The 25,659-nt window shown below is 43.8% G+C and overlaps 1 protein-coding gene across 3 annotated transcripts in view; it reads left to right on the top strand.

The window, feature by feature from the left end:
* The window catches only part of LOC137420664 (WD repeat-containing protein 7), a 178,368-nt gene that overhangs the window by 99,644 nt on the left and 53,065 nt on the right, over nt 1-25,659 (top strand). For all 3 annotated transcript variants that reach the window (XM_068105909.2, XM_068105910.2, XM_068105908.2), the window contains 2 exons: nt 20,673-20,790; nt 21,153-21,302. In XM_068105909.2, the coding sequence (XP_067962010.2) occupies nt 20,673-20,790; nt 21,153-21,302 (268 nt within the window). The remainder of the gene's footprint in view (nt 1-20,672; nt 20,791-21,152; nt 21,303-25,659) is intronic.

Genomic DNA, 25,659 nt, shown 5'->3' with positions numbered 1-25,659 from the left:
ACATTGGTAAAAACCTTCCGAGCATATGCTGTTCAAGAGAGCTTCCTATTGACTTTTTGATAAAAGAATAAAGGAAACCCATTCCTTGCCTTGAACAAAGCCTGCGACAATTAATGGTTTACAATAACATGTTGCATTTTAGGGGAACAAATGGATGCTCATGCTTGTTCTTCCATTGTGGGGCATAAAATTGGCCGACACCTGATTTCAGCTTGACATCAACAAAGCAAGTAATAATACACAGAAGTCTAATGGGACACTTTGTGTTTGGGTTCTGCAAGGGAAACTTGTACTTGCACTACAAATTGAAGTTAATAACATAAAAAAATGCATATTTTACACTTCACTTTATTTGTTTACAAATTACACTTTGCATTGTTTTCATTTCTCATTCCCTTTTCTTTTTTTTCCCTTTTTTTTTCTTCTTTTTTTACACATGTGAAGACCACTAGGGGGCCCTAAATGAGTATTTATTCTGTTATTTCTGTATTACTCGTACATTTACCAAATGTCTGTATGAGGAGCAAAAAGGACATTTCAGTTTGCTCGTACGACACAAAGCCTCACCTTAGATTGAATAACCTTAGCCCAAATATTCACTATTTGATTAGAAAACTAGGATGCCTTTGTTTAATGTTTAAAATGTTTAAAATGTTTAAATGTTTAAAACCACATTTCAAATCTGGCCTCCAAAGCCAGTCGCCGACTGGGCATCCTCCGTCGTGCGAAGTCCTTCCTTGGCACACCTGAGCTCCTCACCACATACAAGGCTTTCATCCGCAGCTCTATGGAATACTGCTCTCCCCTCTGGTCTGGTGCTCCTGCCTCACACCTAGCCCGTCTTCACGCTGTTGAAACCAAAGCGTTCAGAATCATTGGAATCTCCCGCGATGAAGCTAACTCCAAGGGCCTTTCACTCACTCACCGCAGGCAGGTTGGTGGTCTTTCCGTCTTCTACCGACTCCTCTCTGGCCTTGCCCCCCCAGCCCTCTCTGGGCTCTGTCCCCCAAATATTCCTACAGGTCGCACAAGATCTGCCTGCAACCCTCTTATGGTTAAACTGCCAAAATCAAGACTTTCTGCTCACCTTCACTCCTTCATTCCTCTTTTCTCCCGCCTCTGGAACAAACTCCCTCACTCTCTTCAATCCCACTGCACCCTCCAGGTCTTTAAAACAGCTGTTCACCACCATCTCTTATCCTCCCCCATCCAAAACCTTGATCTTTTCTACCCCCGCTAATTTCGGTCCCCTTGTGTTTTATACTTCTCCCACCCCCCCCCACCCCCCCCCTTCCCACGCCTCCTGCCCCCAAGCCCTCTCCCTCCCACACTTTTCCCTGCTCTCAAATGTTGTGGTTGTGTGCTTCCCCTTCTCTCCCCATCTTGTCTTCCGCTCCCTCTTTTTGTATATTTTGTTTGTCTGGTTGATTTGTTTGTGAAATAAATGTTAGCTCTTTCACGAGCCTCGATTCAGTATACAAAAAAAAAAAAAAAAAAAAAATGCCTTGGAACATCCCCTCTCACAGCTATTTGTGGCCAGTGACATAACGTGTTAATACATTGGTGCTCAAATAATAATTGGCCAACAATAACTGTTAGAGGGGATGTCCCAATACATCAGATATCCCACTGTACCACATTTCATCCATGAATGAATATATGTATTTATGTATACATATTCTTCACAAAAAATGAAGCAGCACCTTTTAAATCTGTGAAATAAATGATGGATTCGCAGCTCAGTCATTTCTTAGACCTGAATATATGTAAACCATGTCTTTTGAGGAAATAATCCCAACGAGAAAGTGAGCGTGTGCAACACGTGATGTTACAATTATCCTTACCCTCACTGAGCGATCCTGGAAATTTGCATGCAAGTCATGTCTCCCATGGGATGTTCATACATGTCTGCACACACCCCGTGTCAATACCCTCCACAAATTGGCCATTCCTGTGTTCTAAGTCCGATTAGGAATGGCTGGGTGTCATTTAACGCTAAATGACCTGGCTGCACGCCATCAGGATGGTTCAAGCGGGTATGATTCAAACAGCCATTGCTCCCCATTACAATGTTCACCGTAATGTTGTTTATCAGCGACTGACAACATTGGACCAGATAGTTCACAGAGAGACCTTATTCAAGTTACTTAAGGGTTACAACACCTGGTAGTTATCATCGTCTTGTCACCCTTGCCCGAAAGGAAACCACTTTTCAACAGCACGATCTCTCCAGGTTGACCTGCAAAGAGCAAAGAACCATTAAATTTCGACCCAGACAGTTTGCAGAGGCTTAATGGCGGAATTATGAGGTACAGAAGAATACATACAATAAGTGACAACATTACAACTGGAGGATGAACCATCGGTGCCATACATTCTGCCTTGACTTCAACAATGGATGTAATAGAGTCTCGAGATAAGATGCCGAGTGATTTGCTAAAATTATGCCATGAAGCAGCAAAATCGTTTGGTGGGGTCAGCTCATTGGTATAAGTTGGCCGAATAACTGATATTTTTTACTAGCCGAAACCCGTGGAACATCCACGGAAGGGAGGATGTGGTGTATGGATAGAGTGTACCATTATGCCATAGGGGATTTGCTTGTCCGAGTAAGAGTTAGGAAGAAAGATGAGAATGAAGAGTGCGTATATGAACAACGATCGCCGACACCGGCACAAATGCATGCTCTGGATTGTCCACTTAGTGGACGGCTTGCTTTCGCCTTCGCCTGTCCAATCAGCGGACGGCTTGCTTCGCCTTCGCCCAGCAGACGCCAATACGATGGCGTCGTAAGATGGCGTCGTATCGGCAGTTAATCGGATGCTTTTGGGCCCCAACGTCGGCTAATTCAGATTTTTCGAGTATGGCTGTACGTGATAAACAAAGAGTGCGGTTCGTAGATCGTAAATCCATTAGTGCCGTGGGCATCGGGTCACTGGGTGCGGCGTAAAAGGGATAACAAAGTCGAGTCCTTACGCTATTATTATATAGACTAGCCGAAACCCGTGGAACATCCATGGAAGGGAGGATGTGGTGTATGGATAGAGTGTACCATTATGGATGGCATCGGGGATTTGCTTGTCCGAGTAAGAGTTAGGAAGAAAGATGAGAATGAAGAGTGCGTATATGAACAACGATCGCCGACACCGGCACAAATGCATGCTCTGGATTGTCCACTCAGTGGACGGCTTGCTTTCGCCTTCGCCTGTCCAATCAGCGGACGGCTTGCTTCGCCTTCGCCCAGCAGACGCCAATACGATGGCGTCGTAAGATGGCGTCGTATCGGCAGTTAATCGGATGCTTTTGGGCCCCAACGTCGGCTAATTCAGATTTTTCGAGTATGCCTGTACGTGATAAACAAAGAGCGCGGTTCGTAGATCGTAAATCCATTAGTGCCGTGGGCATCAGGTCACTGGGTGCTGTGTAAAAGGGATAACAAAGTCGAGTCCTTACGCTATTATTATATAGACTAACCGAAACCCGTGGAACATCCACGGAAGGGAGGATGTGGTGTATGGATAGAGTGTACCATTATGGATGGCATAGGGGATTTGCTTGTCCGAGTAAGAGTTCGGAAGAAAGATGAGAATGAAGAGTGCGTATATGAACAACGTATTTATTGCAATCTACTTAAATGACAACACTACGATATACTTTTGAAAAATGAATGGATTCGTAATAGGAATCGGCATAGCACCACTCTGGCCACACTGGCGCAGTGGTATGTGTCAATGGAAAGGAACAGCAGTAGAACCATAGACTTTTTTAAAATGAACGGATTAGTAAATCGACTGGAATTAGCCCCATACTGGCGCATTGGTAAGCGTCAATGTCAAGGCAGAGCAGTAGGAATATAATACAATGAACGCAGTATCAGAGGTTGAAATTATTTTAAAACTTCTGTATAAACAATGCTTGGGGTAATAGTCAAGCCTCTGACGACTCCTTGCGTACTCGTATTATCAACCTTGATATACACATCTTTGAACGACCGTGCTCTTGAACATGCCACATATAACTGGCCGTGGGAGAAGACAGGAGCAGGCAAATAGATACCCAGTTTACGGAATGTTTGGCCCTGGGCTTTATTTATGGTCATTGAATATGCCAGGCGAACAGGAAACTGAGTTCGCTGTAGAACGAAGGGTAAACTGGCATCAGATGGGGCGAGTCTGATATGGGGTATAAGAGCTCGTTGTCCCTGGTGGGCACCTGTTAGTATTTCTGCATCAAGTACGTGAGAATGAATGTGGTGAAGGCGAAGTCTAGTGCCATTGCAAAGACCTTGACGAATATCGAGATTCCTGAGAAGCATTATAATAGCCCCTGGTTTGAGGCTTAGACGGTGGGGCGGCATCCCCGAAGGTGTTATGCTGTTGAGAAACTCAATTGGATAGCTCTGAGCCTCTTCATTGTCATCAGAAATGGCGCAATCAGTGCTGTAGTAGACTTTTATATTGTTAGAGACAAAACAAACACTAAATAACATAGCCACATACCAAAAACGTGTATTTTCAATTTTCACTTGTGCAAAAATGCTACTCACAATTACATCGCCTGTGCGTCGGCCTGTGATTGAGCCAGAGAGTTGGCCTGTGAGTCAACTTCCTTTCCAATGTCTGCAAGAATTGAAATACTGATTGTGAATGTGTAAAATTCTATGAAAGAAGAACATGCATATGAATAGACGATGCCATTGAAAAGGAGAGCAGCTGTCAATAGAAAAGGATGTCTGACTTATCAATTTGACATTATTGCACAGGAAATGACAAACAAAGAAACAGTTCATTTCCATCGGGTAATATTACGATGAGAGATCAGCCGATACCTTTATTATGTCCATCAGCGTCCATGGCACTTAGGAAAAAAAAAACATGGCATCAGCCAGCCGCAGCCAACTATCACGTACCGTCTCGAAGTCAATGCCATCCTTTTATCTCTTCGTATACAACTCACTGATTTCTACCTTATCGTGAACAGGGTAAAGCCTACTTTGATAATCATGAACGGTGGCAGATGCAGGAGTTGGTGAAAGGGGGGGGGGGGGGGCTGATCATGACCTACCCGACGCCACATGGTCTACGCCATTTGTTGAGATCATGGCCACAACGGAAACACAACAACTGGATAGGTAGGGCCCAGGCCTACGCCTACTTTTCGTCACTCGGTGAAGTACACTTTGTTTTAAGCTTTCAGAAGCTGAAGCCTTGGTATTTATTGCTTTATATGATACTGATGGGCTGCTGATCGGTTTCAGCACGTTGTAATCACAGTATATGGAAGAAATTATGGTAAACCCACCTGATGAGGTCAGCGTACACCGCGATCGACACCGGCACAAATGCATGCTCTGGAATGTCCACTCAGTGGACGGCTTGCTGTCGCCTTCGACTGTTCAATCAGCGGACGGCTTGCTGTCGCCTTCGACTGTCCAATCAGCGGACGGCTTGCTTCGCCTTCACCCAGCAGACGTCAATACGATGGCGTCGTAAGATGGCGTCGTATTGGCCGTTAATCGGATGCTTTTTGGCCCCAACGTCGGATAATTCAGATTTTTCGAGTATGGCTATACGTGATGAACAAAGAGCGCGGTTCGTAGATCGTAAATCCATTAGTGCCGTGGGCATCGGGTCACTGGGTGCGGCGTAAAAGGGATAACAAAGTCGAGTCCTTACGCTATTATTATATAGATGCCTCCACCGACGAAGTCGCCGGAGGCATTATGTTTTGAGGTTGTCCATCCGCGATAGGTTTTCGTTACCACGATAACTTGAGAACGGCTAAAGGGATCTTAGTCAAACTTAGCACAGGTATGTATAATGAGGTAAAGCTGAACTGATTCGATTTTGGGGTCATAAGGGCAAAGGGCAAAGGTCAGAGGTCATGTTCGGTAAAAATACTGTTACCATGATAACTTGTGAAGCAGCGATGGGATTCTGACCAAATTTGGTACACTTATGTAGAATGATGTAAAGATGAACTGATTATTTTGGGGTCAAAAGGTCAAAGTCTATAATAGGTCTATATCTTGAGAACGGCTGAAGGGATCTAATTCAAACTTAGTACAGGCATGTATAATGATGTAAAGATTAAGTGATTAGATTTTGGGGTCATAGATCAAAGTCTTTAGTAGGTCTCAAACTTGAGAATGGCTGAAGTGATCAAATTCAAACTTAGTAGAGGTATTTATTGTCGTGTGGTTCCCTTAATTAACACTGAAAGAACCACGGAAGGCAAACGAGCGTTAATGGAGGCGTTTTGATTCGAACTATGTGGCGGATTATACGCGAAGAGGAAGAGGAGTACCGACTTACCTGGTTGGGTCTCGCCGACCTCTTCACCCTGAAAAAATTAACTCAAACAAAAACCGGGTTTATAAATGTACAGAAAATAATGAAAGCGTTTATTAAAACGGATGTCGAGACAAAGAAAAGCGCGACGGTAAAACTAAGTTCCTAAATGGAGCGCTCCCTCACCCGACTTAGAAACACAGACACAGGGGAATATAAATGGGATAAAATAATGGTGTGTAGTTTATCGTGCACTTAGCTCTGATCAGCTCGGGGGAGTCTTGCCAGGAATCCAAGGCTCCGGAAGTCCGGCCTGGGTTGCGCGCGCGAAGTAGAAGCGCGCGCGTTGGCGGGAAACAGGCCTTGTCGCGCCCATTCACGCTGCAGCGCAAGCCGCGCGTCATTTCCGCCTGCAAAACTCTGCACGTCTCCCGGTGGCGTCTCCGATCGCTTCCTGGAGCCCGTCGTCCACACGCAATTGCTCGCGAGGTCTGGAACGTGAAGACAAGGCGGGAGAAAATGGTCAGTGCTCAAACGTCACCAAAGTCCGATTCCAAGGGGTGTACTCCAGATGTCGGCGTGAAGGAAAAAGGCAAAAAGAAAGAGGGCAGGAGGAAAGCAAGTGAGTCCAGGGTCAGAGAGCAAGAGGGCAAGCAAGAGAAGGTCCAGATCAAGAGTCCAGGGTACGAGAGAGAGGGCAAGAGAAGGCAGGAGCAAGAGAGAAAATGTCAGTCCTCGAGTTCTTTTAACGTCAGGTCCCAACGTCATCAGCGCTTCTCCACCAATCAGCGCGCCACTTCTTTCTCGCCTCTGACGTCCTCGGTGGTCCTTGCCAATCGGCGCTCGGCTTCCTCCTCAGCCTTCCTTCCACCAATCAGCACGTAGCTTCTTGCTCCGCCCTGGCCAATCACGAGTCCCTTCTTACCCCGGCCTTCTCGTTGGTCAACTCCCGCTCAATAGCGAGTCGCTTTTTGCTCCGCCCTGGCCAATCACGAGTCCTCGGGGCATGTCTTCAGCCTGCCTGTCTTCCGTGGCGATGTAGCTGGTGCGTCCCAAATGGCAGTGTTCAGAACTGGCTTCCGGTTGGTTTTATGGTTATTATTTAGTGCAATTCATGGCATTTCTCACTAGTGTCTATGGTGCAGTGCGAAAGAGCCAAAGGATAGATCACATAGGGGTAAGTATGCCCTAAGCTAGTTAACATGCCCCGCCCCTTGTGACGGGGATGAAGATGCACCTTACTCCGACATTCAGCTAAACAGAACTTATTACATGTGAATGGTTCTTTCCCGACATCCGGAGCACCTACCTATACGAATCTACCTGGCTCTACATATCACTACCCCCACAAACATAACAGTATAATGATGTGAAGATTTACTTATTCGATTTTGAGGTCAAAGGTCAAATCTGTAATAGGTATACAACTTGAGAACGACTGAAGTGATCTAATTCAAACTTGGTACAGGTATGTATAATGATTTAAAGATTAACTGATTAGATTTTGGGTTCAAGAGGTCAAAGGTTAAAGGTCAAAGTCTGTAATAGGTCTATAACTTGACAATGGCTAAAGGGATCTAATTCAAACTTGGTACAGATATGTATAATGATGTAAAGATTAACTGATTAGATTTTGGGGGTCCCAAGGTCTGGTCAGAGGTCATGTCAGGTAAAAATGTGCTAACTTGGGCACGGCTGAATGGATTTAAATCAAACTTGATACAAGTATTATATTGATGTTATCATGTGGGCGGTGGCATATCAGTCGACGTTGTGACGTCGAACAGTGCCATTCTAGTTATACATGCTCTAAGGCTTGTAGTGGAGCTAAATACACCAAACACACATGTAGACAAATACATGAGACGATGCTGGACCTAATTGAGACAAATACAGAAATTGGGCTTGGGGGAAGTGACATCACTTCCCAGAGCACTCTAGGTACACGTGGCAGCATTTTTACCTGCGACGTGTCACAGGTCTCCAAGAGCTTTGCGTTGCTGCTGTTGCTGCTGCTGTTGTTGTTGTTGTTTGGGTTCTTGCTGGGGGGTCGATTTTTTTTTTTTTTTTTTTTTTTTTTTGAAATGTGCATCTCTTGGTCAGACAGCCACTGGACCACGCCCACATTTGTCGCTTGACTCCTCTTACCATAGTTCCAACGAATGATATGGCTGCCATCTTGTTTCATGGTGGACCTAGCATTAAGCATACACTGCCCGGTTTTGTTGATTTCGATTTCCATAGGCTTTGTTTGGTTCGAGCAATAAATTTTTAGTAAAGTTTAATCTAGTCCATATGCCCCTCCCTAAAAAAATAGCGTTGTGTAATTTTTGAATGGTGCAATATAAGTGCATTAAATGCACATTTCCCAATCGGCCCATAACCGGATTTGTAAAGCCAATTCAGTTGCACTTCATGGCAAATCCTATACCTCAAATGATCACGTGCAAGTTTTTATGTGAACAAAAGGTTTATATTACCATAGAGAGAGTGGGGGGGGGCGGGGAGGGGGTTGGTAGAAAAGGGGGAGAGAGAGACGGACAGACAGTCTCTGTCTCTCTCTCTCTCGCTCGCTCGCTTGCTCACACACACACACACACACACACAAATCTCGTTTTTTCATTTCTGTTCCTCACAATTCTATCTCTCTCTTTTATGCACACACACACACACACACACACACACACACACACACACACACACACACACACACACACAATTAATTGTACAGTATCAGTTGTTCCTAAACTTAAATATAAATAATTTAAAGGATTGTTGTAAATGATGTTAATTTCACAACATCCCATATTCAACTTTATTTAAATTGCAAATCTCAAACATAGTTTCTCCACCTAAAACAAGAGCCTTAACCTGTAAGCAATTGACTAGTTTCCCGACTGCATGGATCATCAGCAGGGCAGCGTTCTTCCTCGAGGTTTCGATCCTTTCAGCCCAGGACCTCTCCAAACGGCGGATCCACAACCTCGATCATGGATCCACATCAGTAGATGGTACATCAGTAGATCCACAACCTCAGTTGCGTCCAGGCAGTCAGTCAACCCATCAATGCACCAACATATTGCATCGCACATTTGCTACAGGTCAATAGGTAAACTATATTTGAGGTTTTACATGTAATTAATTCTTTAGTTTCTTTTAACTTGTAACATCTAGCCGTTACTGTACAATTAATTATATTGTTTGTGGTTTTCATGCTTTGTTTCATGCTTTCATGCTTTTATGTAGTTGAACAAACATAAAATATCATATAAATGTAGTTTAACAAACACATTAAAATCACATCAACAAAGAATAAACATATAAATATATGAGAAACAGTATAGTGGATTTTCCACCAAAAGTGTGGATAGTGGATTTTCCACACACACACACACACTGAGTGCATGCTTGTCGAATGGACAAGATGACCAAATTTGGTCTTCCACGGAAGTCTTCATCGAGGGTACAGCCCTCAAGCGCACGTTAAAAATGGGACATGTAGATTTCTAAATCAATAAATATGTAGGTAGTGGAGATGTTGAAATGTATATACTGCATCAATAAAGTAAAAGACTATGTATGTGTGTGTGTGTCCTCCATAACTTCCAAACCATGAAACCTAGCAGCCCCAAACTTTGCATGCACACTTCTCGACGTCAAAGGGAGTGTATAAATGAAAAATGGGTGTTTGTGTGCGTTTAAACACCCCATTTGAAGATGATTAATGGAGTGCTCATAACAAAAAAATAATAATAATAAACCTTACCAAAATGGTGGTTTGCCATCTTGGTTCACCCATCTGTCACATTGCTGGGTTCTTATGCCGCCATTTTCTTTCAGCCCATTGAAACGTGACTTGGCTTAGAAACACAATCTACTCTCACAGACTAATTGAAGCATATAATCAAAATCTGGATTCAAATTTGAGGATTGGATCCCATACACTACCGTATTTTTCCAGTGTATGAACCGCGATTTTTTTATTGGCAAAAAAGTTCAAAGTTAGGGGTGTGTTTAATACACAGATATCGAAAAACTCAGTCTTAAAAACAACTGATGCTGAATTTCAATCATATTCCAATTGTCATACATATGTCATAAGATGAGTGGGCTTGGGGGAAGTGATGTTGTCTAGCGGAGTATCGTTGAGAGAGAGGAAGACAAATTATGAATTACCAAAGATGATGGGAATAGAGCCTGTGATGGATGCTGTGAAGAGCAACAGGTTGAAATGGTTTGGTCATGTGTTGAGGAAGGATGAAAGTAACTGGTTGAGAAAAGTGATGAAAATGAATGTAGAAGGAAGTAGAGGACGGGGAAGACGGAGAAAGACTTGGCTAAAGGTGGTGGAAGAAGAAATGCGGGCAAGGGGGTTAACAGGGGGAGATGTAGAAAATAGGGCAAAATGAAGAAGATTGTCATGGGGCCCGCAAGGCTAACCCCCGCTCTCGCAGGGAAAATGGCCTTAAAATGCCTGTTGTTGTTGTTGTCATACATATATCAGGAGATCTATATTCTATATATCTGTGAACGTTTAGAGCTTTCATAATCATGTAAATCTATGTGAGTACAAGCGATTTCGGATCCACGTTTTTTTCCCATTGAGTCATGCATGGTAGCATGAGTCATGAGTCATGCATCTCTCATGCTGCCTTTCATTTCCCTCCCCTCATACTGCCCTTCCCTTCTCCGCTCATGCTGCCTTTCATTTCCCTCCCCTCATGCTGTCTTCCATTCCCCTCTCTCATGCTGCCTTTCCCTCCCAGCCCCCCTCCCATCTCCTTCCCCTGTCCCTCCATTCCCCCTAACCAGCCCTCCTCCCCTCCCATTCCCCATCACAAACTCTCCCCCCTTCCCTTCCCCTCCCACTCCCTCACCTCTTCATCTCCCTCTCCCCCTACATTCTCCCCCTTGCCCTCCTCACTTAATACTCCCATCATTAAGTGACTCTGCATTGCCCGGCAACGCCGGGTACTGTTGCTAGTCCATAATAATAATAGGGTGTGTGTGTGTGTGTGTGTGTGTGTGTGTGTGTGTGTGTGTGTGTGTGTGTGTGTGTGTGTGTGTGTGTGTGTGTGTGTGTGTGTGTGTGTGTGTGTGTGTGTGTGTGTGTGTGTGTGTGTGTGTGTGTGTGTGTGTGTGTGTGTGTGTGTGTGTGTGTGTGTGTGTGTGTGTCCATAACTCCAAAAGCATGAAACCTAGCGGCCCCAAACTTTGCATGCACATTGAGGGATCTCCGAAGGAGCGCATGCATGAATACTGGGTGTTGAATAAATTTAAACACCCCTGTTGAAGATAAATAACGGCGTACCTTCATGAAAGGCTTCATGCTGATCAGCTAAACATCACCTCGCAGGGGTTTTGCCACCATTTTGTTTTGCCCTATTCAAAGATGCCTTGCCTTGGAAACACAATCTACTCTCACAGACTAATTAAAGTGTATAATCGAAATCTGTGTGCAGGTTTGAGGATTGGATTTTGAGGACTTAAATAAGTGCCGAAATCGAGTGAAATGTGAAATTTTTTAGAAATCAACGATTTTTGTAACTAAGTGTACAACTTTATTCCCATTTGTCATAGTTTCATCATTGTGATTTTAAACAAACAAACAGAATACGGAGAAACAGCATGAAGATCGCATTCGTGCTTATTCTTATTCTTCTTCAAAGCATGGCAGAGAAACTCAGCTACATCATGCTAATTACCTCCACCACAGCAGGTGGATGGAGGTTATGTTTTCACCCTTGTCTGTTTCTTTGTTTTGACAGTCTGCCTCATTTGTATGCATGTTTGTCAGTGAGTGCTTTAACTCGCAAACGCTTTCACTTATCATCGTCAAACTTTACCAGAGGATTCCAATGACAAAAGTGAGGCTGTCAATGTTTTTTGACTATATAGGTCAAAGGTAAAGGTTCTCTCGTTTGCCATCTTTTGAGCTAGGAAGTTGAAATTTGGGCACAATATTGAACAAGTGCTTTGGCAAAAATGCTATATTTTTTGCTTGAGCAAATAATTGATTAATTACTTAATTATTATCGATTTATTTGGTACAGTACTTATTTATTTTCTTTCTCATCTGGGCAATATCAGAAATTGTATTTTTATATTTAATAAAATTGTATTTTTGATTTATTCATTAATCAATTAATTATTTAATTATTCGATTAATTACTTAATTTTCAAAAAGTTACAGATTCGGATGAAATGGTGGTTTAGCTATGCTATTAGCCAATTTGTTAAGAAATTACTTATTTTATGATTATTATTTCTTTATTTTAATTGCACAATTAATTATTCAATCAATTAATTATTTTAACAACATGTAGAATATTTTAATGATAATCATGATGTCATCGGTCATGTGGTTCAGGCGCCCTCTTGGAAAAAACAAAAAATGTTGCACCTCTATATCTCTAAAACCGCTGCATGGAAAAAATAGAAAAATGGCTCATTGTAAAGAACTCCATATGGGGAATAGGTGTTGTTAACTATGATGTCATTGGTGCCATAATTATGACGTCATAATTTGACAGGAACAACGCTTAGTCTGATCAGTTTGATTGAAATGTATTGAGCGTGATCTATGCAACAATTATATTAGAGAATATAAATTTATGATGTTATCGCTCACGTGGTCTGGCAGCCATATTGCATCAAAGAAAAAAAATGTTGTGGAACCCAACTTCGGCCTATGGTTCCCCTTTGAGGGGGGATTAGTCCCCTCGTTTGTTACTGACCGACGTGGTCCCTGAAGCTGCACCGCGACCTCCGGAAAGGCCGGTGCACAGCCCTGTTCGTACCGCGGACAGATGTTACTTGATTGCCGAGCGGTGTTTAGCAACCGCAGCACGAACTGTTAGCAATGACTAGACCCGATTCCTTAAACGTTGGCCAAAATCGTGCCACAGGTGTCCAATGAGGGAAATCACAAAGACGACATGGATGTGAAGAAGAGGAAGACGAAGGCAAAAGGGTTGGAAATGCTACTATATTTATTACTATTATTTACAGGACCAAAATAACCAAGGAAGAAGGAAAAATAATAAAATAAAGACAGAAGAAATCAAGGAGACACAGTGCAACGCTAGCTTACCTACAGTCTTAATTATACCCAGGACGAGACACACAAAACGGACTACGAGCAAACTCACACGAATGGGGAAATTGAAGGCAGGAACGATTGGCTGGAAGGAGGGGAAGGTCCAAGTGTTCCACAGAGCTGGAAGGATGCGGGTCCAGTCCGTGTAAACGGCAAGGCTCGAGGTGAGCGGCCGCCGACTCTCCCCAATCGTCTCCGCACGGCGACGTGGCCTCTTGGCCGCAACTGCCGTCACCGCCGTCGACGCTCCAAGCTGCGGTGGCTAAACCTGCCGTTGGTTCAAAGCTGCGGTTTGTTCACAAGCTGTGGTGGACTCTTTTGTGCGTCTCTCTCCGAAGCTCGTCTCACCTCCTCTGGACTTATCTCAGGCGCATCTCGTGGTGGGGGCGTCTCCCGCGGGTTATATAGGCCACACCCTTCAAACTTCGCGAACCTACTCGATGGTTCTCCCCATGCCCTCTCAAAGCCAAACCCCTCGTTCTGGGTTGGTCGGCAAGGGCTGGCTCACTCCTCCCCTCTATGACGAGGTGGAGACCCGCCTTTCTTCTCCGAGCCGGAGCACATGGCAATGGCGGCGAATGCAGTTGGCAATCGAGGCTTTGGGAATGGGAATGAAAGGGGATCTATCTATTTGAATTCGGTGCAATGGAGTATTAATTAATGGAAGACAAAGCCTTAACCTAATACACAGAATAAGGAAATAACTACCAACAAGCAGGAAATCTATGATTGGCTAACGCGATTGTATATGACCTAAGTAAGGGACGCCCTTTGACCTTTATACACAACTGGAGGAAGGAGGGTGATATTTTTACAACAATAAAAAACACAATTCTCATTTCCACAACAACGTCATTGGTGCCATAATTATGACGTCATAATTTGACAGGAACAACGCTTAGTCTGATCAGTTTGATTGAAATGTATTGAGCGTGATCTATGCAACAATTATATTAGAGAATATAAATTTATGATGTTATCGCTCACGTGGTCTGGCAGCCATATTGCATCAAAGAAAAAAAATGTTCAAAAAAAGAAGAATTGCCTCGCACCAACTTGACTGCGCAGGGTAAGTATTCTACCATCTAGTTAATATATGTAGTCACGTTATAATAGTACTTTATTAATATATGTAGTCACATTCTAATAGTACTTTATACTTTATTAATATATGTATGCACATTCTAATAGTACTTTATTAATATATGTAGTCACGTTCTAATAGTACTTTATTAATATATGTCGTCATAGTCTAATAGTACGTTATTAATATATGTAGTCACTTCTAATAGTACTTTATTAATATATGTAGTCACGTTCTAATCGTACTTTATTAATATATGAAGTCACATTCTAATAGCACTTTATTAATATATGTATTCACGTTCTAATAGTACTTTATTAATATATGTAGTCATGTTCTAATAGTACGTTATTAATATATGTAGTCACGTCCTAATAGTACTTTATTAATATGTGTAGTCAAGTTCTCATAGTACGTTATTAATATATGTAGTCACGTTCTAATAGTACTTTATTAATATATGTAGTCACGTTCCAATAGTACTTTATTAATATGTGTAGTCAAGTTCTAATAGTACATTATTAATATATGTAGTCACGTTCTAATAGTACTTTATTAATATGTGTAGTCAAGTTCTAATAGTACTTTATTAATATATGTAGTCACGTTCTAATAGTACATTATTAATATATGTAGTCACGTTCTAATAGTACGTTATTAATATATGTAGTCACTTTCTAATAGTACGTTATTAATATATGTAGTCACGTTCTAATAGTACGTTATTAATAGATGTCGTTATGTTCTCATAGTACGTTATTAATATATGTAGTCACGTTCTAATAGTACGTTATTAATAGATGTAGTTATGTTCTCATAGTACGTTATTAATATATGTAGTCACGTTCTAATAGTACGTTATTAATATATGTAGTCACGTTCTAATAGTACATTATTAATATATGTAGTCACGTTCTAATAGTACGTTATTAATATATGTAGTCACTTTATAATAGTACGTTATTAATATATTGTTGCGGATTTGAGAATCCTGTTGTAAATATCACCCTCTGTAAATAGTGTAGTAATTCTTGTAAATACCTCCGTTAAGTGTAAAGATCAAAGGTCGTCCCCTTAGTTAGTCCATCGCATGCACGTAGAAAATCATATACCCTTCTAAATAGTTATTTCCTTATTGTGTGTTCCAGTTTAAGGCTCTGTTGCCCATTAATTGACCCTGCATTGCACCGAATCAAATAAGATAGGATCCCTCCGACACCCCCATGGCATCTTCGAAGTGCCATTAACTTTGGGTGGGGTTATTGGCACCACCTTTACCCCAAGACTCCATTACGCACGTGGTCAAGCCCACGAACAAGGGCATTGCCCGCCCCTCGTCATCGGAAGGTGGAGCCAGCGAGCCCTCACCAGCCAATCAGGGCTGGTGAGATACCATCACGGGCGTGGCGCGGGTTGATCTCAGAGCGCGTTATAAAAGCGCCCGCGCAAGCCTTTTAGGGAGATGAGTCCAGTTGAGGAGGAGCTGAGATGCGCGTAGGAGTTAACCTGAATGAGTCCACCGCAGCTGAACCAACCGCAGCTTTGAGTCCACCGCAGCTTTGAGACCACCGCAGTTTTGACCACCACAGCTTTGAGCTTTGACTGCAGTTGCGGCCGCGAAGCAACGCCGCCGTGCGGATACGATTGAGGAGGGCCAGCGGCTGCTCAACTCGAGCCGGCGATCACACCAACCGGACCCGCATCCTTCCAGCCCTGTGGTCCCACCTCCTCATCCGTCCAGCCATCCACCTCCTGCCATTCCCGTCATCATCCCCGTGTAAGTCTGACTGTCGTCTGTCTTTTGTCTTGTCCTGGGGTTTAAGTAAGCTTGTATAGGTAAGCTAGTATTTGCACTGTCTCCCCCTCTTCTGTAAATTATTTTCGTATTTTTCCTTCTTCCTTGGTTTATTTGGTCTTGTAAATATTAGTAATAAATTATATTTGTTCTTCCTTACCTTCTGGTTTCCTCACATCCGATCGTCTTTGTGATTTCCCCCTTTGAATACCTGTGGCACAATTTGGCCAACGTTGAGAGTCGGGTCTAGTACTTGCTAACGGTTCGAGCCGCGGGCTGCCATCCGCTCGGCAAAATAACATCTTGTCCACGGTCTCGAACGAGGTTGCTCACCTGCCTCTCCGGAGGGAGGTGGGCAGCTTCAGGACTCACGTCGGCCAGTCGGAGACAAGGGGATTAATCCCCCCTTGGTAAGGGGAAAAAGGGCCGACGGTGAGATCCGCAACAATATGTAGTCACGTTCTAATAGTACGTTATTAATAGATGTAGTTATGTTCTCATAGTACGTTATTAATATATGTTATGTTCTAATAGTACGTTATTAATAGATGTATTTATGTGTGTGTTACATTTATGGGCGGTAAAACCGTAGGAGAGGTAGAACTGTATAGGGAGTAGCATGGACCGCGTGACATGTAGGAGCATTTCGATGTATCAAGTAGAGAGACTGTAGCTTAAGTTTGTTTAATTGTGCATCACGGGAAGGATGGTGCCGTGCTCATTATTTATCTGTGCGTCAAACCCTCTGTAATTTTTCCCTTACGCTTTTGCACAACCTTTAAACTACAACAACCGCCAGCAAAAAGCGAGGCAGGACACCATCGAACTACGCCCTGCCCCCCATTGGACCTAATAAGGAAAAAGGCCCCGCCCAAAAGAGGCGTAGAATCAGGGGGCGGAAAGGAAGGCCGGCAGGCCATGCCCCGAGGTACATGATTGGCCCGTAGGAGGTGGGTGGGGCGAACTGGGAGGAAAACGACACGATTGGCTCTCAGAAGAGAAATATTGAGAGTGCGCTTTTTTGCCCTGGCTTGGAGGAGAAAAAGGCTGGCCATTTTGTGCATTGGAAGTTTTTGTGCGCGCTTTTGGAGAAAGAGGAGCTCTGGGCTACGTTGGAGACACTTTGAAAGAGGGTGGCGACTTCAATTCATGGAAGATGTCCCTTTCAAATATATCTCCCAACGTCTTAATTGTCCGGTATATGTGTCACTTTGAGATTCCTGTTGGGTTTGTTTCCACCGGCAATGTAATATTTGTATCCATACAAGCCTGTAGTTACCAAGTTGTTCCCTCAAATCTTATTCACATGTACGTAATTAATGCACGCTGTTCTGAATGGACTCTTACTATGAAAGTGTTGCACCTGCTGCAGCTAATTACGTCGCACACTGCGATGCATGAAGTCATGAGCTTTCCAAACTAGGCAATTTTATGTGAACAACATGGCTGCGAAAAGCAAATTGTTTTCTATGAACTGGCTCCATATTTTTGGGAGACATCTGTCCCAGCAAGGTAGACAGTTGACACACACGGGGTTTCTTTCCAGAAGGCAAGTGATATTTGGGTAATACCGTCATGATGGCCATGAATATTTCATGAACACTCAGGATAGTTCAGTATGAACTATTATCAATGAAGGATAGTTTTGACACGTCCAAGTCTTAGAACGATGAAGGACTATCAAACACAATGTATACCCATGTGGATTTTTGCCCAACATCGTATTTTTGGTACATTATTTTTTGTGTAACATCATTTGGAGTGATTCTAAATGCACTTTGATGACTCATCATAACCCAGCCTGCTGAGAGGAGGTGCAGCGTTTGTCTAGTCCCACGGGCCTCGATTCTCCAACTCTTCCAGGCAGCTCTCCTTCCGGGAAAACCTCGCTTTACTCGCATAGCTCAGAGCAGACCCAAGTTTCAACTTCTGAAAACGTCACACACCACTCCACGAAGCAGACGCCTCTCGGTGCTTCTTTCAAGCACATTGATAGGCCACACCGCCACTCCTTTGTAGCCGCAAGACCCCAGTTACTTGATCGCATTGATTTCCAAGCACGCGGGACGCAGCGTCGTGGTTTGCTTCGCCGTTGCAATACCGCATGAATGACACGCAACAAAAGGTTCGCTTCCATGCATTTCCATCGGGAATACTGTCTGATTGTTCCTACTGTGCAATTGGAACATGCTCATGACTTGTGTAGCTGAGTTTTGTGTGCCTGTTGTAATTAATGTTTTTTTAAAATACCATTCTCACTTCTCCAGACTGGATGAACACATACACGTGATGAGTTTCAAAAATAGTCTTTACATTATCTATAATTTATGAGTTATTTTTAAACAATGTACAGGATGGGAAGTGAGTGGGAAATTCAACTTCTGACAATTAAGCCAATGGATTGATAAGGGATTTGAAAGAATTCTTAACCTGCGATAGCCGGTTGTTTTATTGGAGCAACTGGTGTGGGTATCCTGCTAGTATTATTTTACACTAGCAAATGTAACCAGCGTTGCCGGGTAATGCAGAGTCCCTTCATGATGAGAATATGAAGAGAGGGAGGGGGAGTGAGAGGAGGGGAGACAGAGAGAGAGGCGGGAGAGAGAGAGAGAGAGAGAGAGAGAGAGAGAGAGAGAGAGAGAGAGAGAGAGAGAGAGAGAGCGAGAGAGAGAGAGAGAGGCGGTAGAGAGAGAGAGAGAGAGAGAGAGAGAGAGAGGAAAATCCCCCAAATGTGGCGAGGAAAATTTCACGAATGTCGAAGAAAATTGCAAGAATGTCGAGGAAAATCCGCGAATGTTGGAGCATTGTTTCAATGGGGAAAAGGGGGACAACTAAATGCACTAATAGATGTGGTGGAATGTTTTCATTCTGCACAGTAACTCACAGGGGATGACATGTTATACAACTGGTGGGATATCCTGCGAAGCAATGCTCATAGTTTGAATGGTGGGACATCCTGCAAAGCTGTTTACAGTGTGAATGGTGGGACATCCCGCGAAGCTATGTTAAAAGTGTGAATGGTGGGACATCCCACGAATCTATGTTTATATTGTGAATGGTGGTATATTCCCCAAAGCTGTTTACAGTACGAATGGTGGGATATCGCGCGAAGCTATGTTTACAGTGCGAGTGGTGGGACATCCCAAGAAGCTATGTTCACAGTGTGAATGGTGGGATATCCCACAAAGCTGTTCTACCCCCGTTAAAACACCCCAAATCCACCTCTTTCAATTGCCAACTTATTTCCTGAAATTCCTAGTAGTGTTCATTTGCTTTATACTGTGTACCCCTTCCCATCCCCAGCCTCTCTCCTCCCTCCCCCCACCCCCACCCGCCCTCGATCTTCCTCGGATCTACCAACATCCCTGGTCTCCACCATTGTTGTGCATGTATGCTTTCCTCTCTCTCCCCCTCTTGTCTCCCGCTCCCTTTATTTATTGTATATTTTTGTGGGTCCGTGCATGTTTTCATGTGTAATGTGTTAGCTCTTACACGAGCCTTGATTCTGTATAAAAAAACTAAAAAAACCTATATTCACAGTTCAAATGGTGGGATGTCCCAAGAAGCTCGCTTGTAGCACGGTTAAAATCATTTTGTCGCTGCGAAAAGCAGTGAAAACGTGAAGCACAGGGCTGCGAATGTAGAATCAGGTAATGCTTGTGGCTCAGGTTAGATGTGTTTTTGCGTATGTCCTGTTGCTTTGTGCATGGTTGATGGAAGATATGTTTTATAACTGTCATGCTGGGCCGCAAATGTCGAAGCAGGTCACAATTTATCAACCGCGACCGTGCAGAGCCCGCAAATGTTGGGACTGCAATTGTCATGGTCCAACTACACACACACACACACACACACACACACACACACACACACACACACACACACACACACACACACACACACACACACACACACACACACACACGCACGTACACACACGCATGCACACACGTGCCACATGCACTCACACACGCCTAGTTCACACACATGTGCCAAATACACACACACACACACACACACACACGCGCGCGCGCACGTGCGTACACACACACACACGTACACACACACACACACACACACACACACGCACACATGTACACACACACACACACACGTACACACACACGTGCACACACACACACACATAGTCTTAGCTCATGGAACAGTGATGGCCTCATGTGGTTTAGATATATTTTAGTTATGAAAACGTATCCAGACCTGACCTCTGGAAACCATATACCATTGATTATTTTACCACTCAATACCTGTGCCATGACTGTGATGGTTTATATATACCGATTGTTGTTGTGACCATTTGATAGTTTAACATTCCTGTTTCAAAGTAAAATTCACATGTAGGATCATATATTGAGTGGTTCCTTGTATGTCTGTGTGTGGCATCAGCGTGAGTTCTGGACTACCCCTGACCCCTGTGGCAGACACGTGCCGATCAGCACGACATGCCCTATCGCTCATTGCCACAGCTAGGCCCAAGGCTTTCATCACCACCATAGCACGCGAGGTGAGTTTTAAGTCGGACAAAAGAAGATACTAGCTTGTAAACAAAAACATTTTTGGACAACTATAACATCTGTAAAGTAGTGCTTCTACAAAGAAGTACCATGCGAAAAATGGAAACCAGAGTTTGTTTATCTTTCTGAATTGGACTCGCTTGTTATGTATTTATTTCTTGTTTCACGCTTGTTACATTGCTGTGCGTGGTTTGGGTGTAGGGACAACATGTCAGTTTATGAATTTCCTCTCAGTGTCTGGTTGTCACAAGTTTTGACAAAGACAATTTATTTTTGTCTGACTGTCACTGTTTGTAGCAAATAGGGTTGTATATGGCTTCAGCTTATTGTTGCTTGATTTTTGTGATACCAGGTACACAGGCAGACGGTACAGGCTGCAAATGCACAGAGCCCTCCCCCTGTGCATCCCCCTGGGTTGGCCCGTGCGCGTGCGGAAATACTGCGAGTACTTGATGTGCTTGTGGAGAAGATGCCTGGAGATATGGCCGAACTTCTAGTGGAGGTAAATAATAAGTTTTTCTTCTTTAATTACCTCTGTCACCAAAGGTGGGTGGAAGTTGTGTTTTCACTCCTGTTTGTCTGTCTATCTGTCTGTGAGCAGGATATCTCAAAACGTTATGGACGGATTCGGACGAAACTTGGTGGACGTGTGATGTGTGACATGTTGTGTGTGGAACGGGGACAAATTTAATCGTTTTTGGTGAAGATTTGGATTTGGATCCGGATTTTTTAAAAGTGATTCTTCACTGTTGAGAAATGGGACCAAACCGATAAATGTGGCGTGATATTTCAAAAAGTTGTGTATTGGTTGTGACAAAACTGGGTGGATGAGTTGTTTAGGTTTTGGTTTAGGTTTGGGTTTTGTTTAGGTTTAGGTTTTGTTTAGGTTGTTTAGGTTTGTTTTGTTAGGTTTTGGTTCAGGTCCAGATGCAGATCTGGCCTATCGGTCAGTGGGATACAAAATGTAAGCCTGGTGGGGGTATGCGCTCCACCGCGTGCCATTGTCATTGGTGCTGATGTTGTTGTCAAATTCGGATTTTCAGTAAAGCGTCTATAGCCAGAGCACAGAATAGCCTGATTGATGAGGGAGAAGATGTTCAATTTATGGGGAGTATGAAGACTTGTAATGAAACATACGATGTCCTTCAGTCAGTCAGGCAGTCGGTGTCCCTACTCCTCCGAGGCAGTTCGACGGATCGTTTTGAAACTCGTCATGATGATTCATGATGTCGATGCGCAAAAACTAATGGAGTCCTTTTTTCAATTTCCATCCAAGTGGTGACATAGGTAAATTAAAATGTAATAATCACGTACTTCCATCGAATTAAACTGAAAATCAACTTTATCACGTGATGCATCCTCACTACGACTTCCCTCCATCGGGAGATGAGACTTTTCATTGTCTATTTGTACAGCAAAGCTGCATTTCAATGTGTGACATATTGAAGTATGCCGCAGAACGCCATTTGAAACTCTTGTTGCCAAATCCCTACCTATTACATTACTGCACATCTGGATGTTGCCCTTCAATGTTTCGTTGTGATCCATGAATGGGGAAAATGCCCTAAAAGTGGATTCCATGCGAGTTCCTACCACTGAGTTCATCGATTTGTCGAGGCTTAAATGCCTTCAACCCAAGATCCTTTTTTGTTATTAAGCCCCCGTTAGACTGAGTCAGTATCAGGGACTTATGGATTGGGACTCATCCGTCCATCCATCCGCAACCATATCTCGGACATGTATAAACGGGACAATACATGATGGTATACATATGCACATCATTTTGTTTCGTGATGTGATCAAAGATGGCCGACTGGTGGCCATTTTAGTTGTGAAAAACCAAATGTTGAACACGTCGTCAACCATATATCGGACATGCATTTACCGGTCTTGTTCAAATGTTGCACACATATAATTATGAATGATGCCTGACATATCCACATCATTTTCTTTCGAGAGCAGATCAAAGATGGCCGACTGGTGGCCATTTTGTTACTTAAACATGTCCCCAACCATTTATTGAATATGCATGGCCTGATATTTGGCTTAGTGGTTAGGGTGCCGGCTTGGGATCCTAGGATCCTGGGTTCGAATCCTGGTCGATCGCTGAATTAACGCCAGGGGGGTTGACTCAGCCTGTCATCCTTCCGAGGTTGGCAAATTGAGTACCAGTTCACTGGTAATTCCCTGTGTGTCGCAAGAGTCGACTAACAGGGTTGGTGGCAGGAAGGGCATCCGGCCGTAAAACATTGCTTCAAAAAGGGGACCATGGTGCCCGAAAAAGGCCAACCCCCCCTCTGCAGGGAAAAATGGCCTCTAAAGGTGGTTCTTCTTCATGGCCTGATATTGTTCAAGCTTGGCACAAGTACAGTACATAATGACATACACGTGCACCTCACTTTATTTTGTGATCTGATCAAATATGGCCGACAGGTTGCCATTTTGTTACTTAAATGTGCCCCCAACCATTTCTCGGACATGCATGGACTGATTTTGTTCAAACTTGGCACAAAGACAGTACATGTGAGTTTACATGTGCAGAAGATTTTGTTTTGTAATCTGACCAAAGATGGCCGACTGGCGGTCTTTAACTCAGGACAGCAAAATTACTAAAACCACAGGTGCTATGACATTTTACGTCTTTTTTCCTTGTTTTCCTCAATGTTGAACGTTGACTGCCTCAATGTTGAATGCCTAATTCTGAAGAATGTTTCCACGTTGATTTTTTTTTTTTGTGGTAATCTTGAAAAGGATGCTTAGACAATGTCCACATGATCTTGACGTGATGCTGGATGAGCAGAACGCTTTGTGTCAAGTCATCACTCCCTGGGGCATGAACCGGAGTGTCAAATCCAAAAAATTGTTACATATTTCATGCATCCCCCATTGTTGGTTGCATACACAAGTTCATTTATGTTTGCCCGTAATTGCATTTTTTGGTATTTAACTTTTTCACCTCGCCCCAATGGTCCAGAGGGCGGGGCCAAAATGATTCTGCTCTTGCACGTTCGTGCCATGTGTTGATCATAACTACCAAGTTTGGTGAATTTCTGCACAACCGTTTATGAGGAGATAGCGTGACAGACAAACGGAGCCGATTATCCCTCCTCCCCCACCCCCCCCCCCCCTCCTCCCGTTTAAAAAAAAACAGCCTCGGGATAATCCTCGTATTTAATCGTACTGATAACAACCATCTTTTGTTGTCTTATATCGCATTATATACTTCACATGGACAAAGCATCCCAGACAAAGCATCCCATACAAAGCATCCCAGACAAAGCATCCCATACAAAGCATCTCATACAAAGCATCTCATACAAAGCGTCCCAGACAAAGCATCCCATACAAAGCATCCCATACAAAGCATCCCAGACACAGTACACCATTTCTCTGAAAGGAATTCAAGTTGACTATCCGCTTTGTAATTTGATGATGATGGAGAGAGCAGTGCTATCCCTGAAGAGGGCTGCTCTGACGCCCAAGCAGGATATGAATGTCACTGTTGTTCCTGGTCAATGACGACACGGCCATCACACTTTGACCGCCATACATGTGGACTAGTGACTAGGGACTCCGAGCAGCATCCTCTGCCTATCCCCAGCATCACTCAGATCCCACCATTCCCCAAGGCAGTGTTCTGGGCCATGTGCTTTTTCTGGTCTTCATCAATGATCTCTCTGACTCTCTGGAAAATCCTCTCTATCTCTTTGCTGATGACTCCACTCTCCATTCCTCATCCGTCAGATCAGCAGTCTGCAGCCTCCTCACTCTCTGCAGACCTGGACAAAATCGCAGACTGGTAAAACAAGTGGAACATGTTCAATCCTGACAAATCTCACACTCTTACTATGTCTCGCCAAAAAGACCGACTGGACAACCCTCCCATCTACCTTCTCAACAATCCTCTCCAAGAAGGTCTGTCACTCAAGCTTTTGGGTCTCACTATCTGTCATGATCTTTCCTGGGAAAACCACATTTCCAAGCTTGCCTCCAAAGCCAGTCACCGACTGGGCATCCTCCGTCATGCGAAGTCTTTCCTTGGCACACCTGAGCTCCTCACCACATACAAGGCTTTCATCCGCAGCTCAATGGAATACTGCTCTCCCCTCTGGGCTGGTGCTCCTGCCTCACACCTAGCTCGGCTTCACGCTGTTGAAACAAAAGCTTTCAGAATCATTGGAATCTTCCACGATGAAGCTGATTGTGAGGGCCTTTCACTCACTCACCGCAGGCAGATAGGTGGTCTTTCTGTCTTCTGCCAACTCCTATCCGACCGAGCTTCCCCAGCTCTATCTGTGCTCTTTCCCCCAAATATTCCTACAGGTCGCACAATATCTGCCAGCAACCCCCTTCTGGTGAAATTGCCAAAATCAAGACTCTCTGCTCACCTTCACTCTTTCATTCGTATTTACTCCCGCCTCTGGAACAAACTCCCTCACTCTTTTCAATCCCATTCCTCTCTCCAGGTCTTTAAAACAGCTGTTCACCACCATCTCTTATCTTCCCCCATCCAAAACCTTGATCTTTTCTACCCCCGTTAATTCACCCCAGATCATTTTGTTCGGGTTCAGCCAGAGCCTGTAGTCCAGATTCGGCCAGAGCCTGTTGTTTGGGTTAGGGCTGTGCCAATTTACCCCAGATCCACTGTTTTGAAATACCAACTTCTTTCCTGGAAGTCCTAGCAGTGTCCAAGTGTTTTATACCACCCCCCGCCCCCCATTCCCATGCCTCCTCCCCCAAGCCCTCTCCCTCCCACAGATCTCCCGATGTCCCTGTTCTCTGCTGTTGTACTTGTGTGCTTCCCTCTCTCTCCCCATCTTGTCTCCTGCTCCCTTTATCATGTTTTATGTGTCCGTTTT

The sequence above is a fragment of the Myxine glutinosa genome, chromosome 2, assembly GCF_964187855.1.
Source record: "Myxine glutinosa chromosome 2, kmMyxGlut1.1, whole genome shotgun sequence".
Lineage (NCBI taxonomy): Eukaryota > Metazoa > Chordata > Myxini > Myxiniformes > Myxinidae > Myxine > Myxine glutinosa.
The sequence above is the reverse complement of the archived record's forward strand: the minus strand, read 5'-3'. Positions and strand labels throughout refer to the sequence as shown.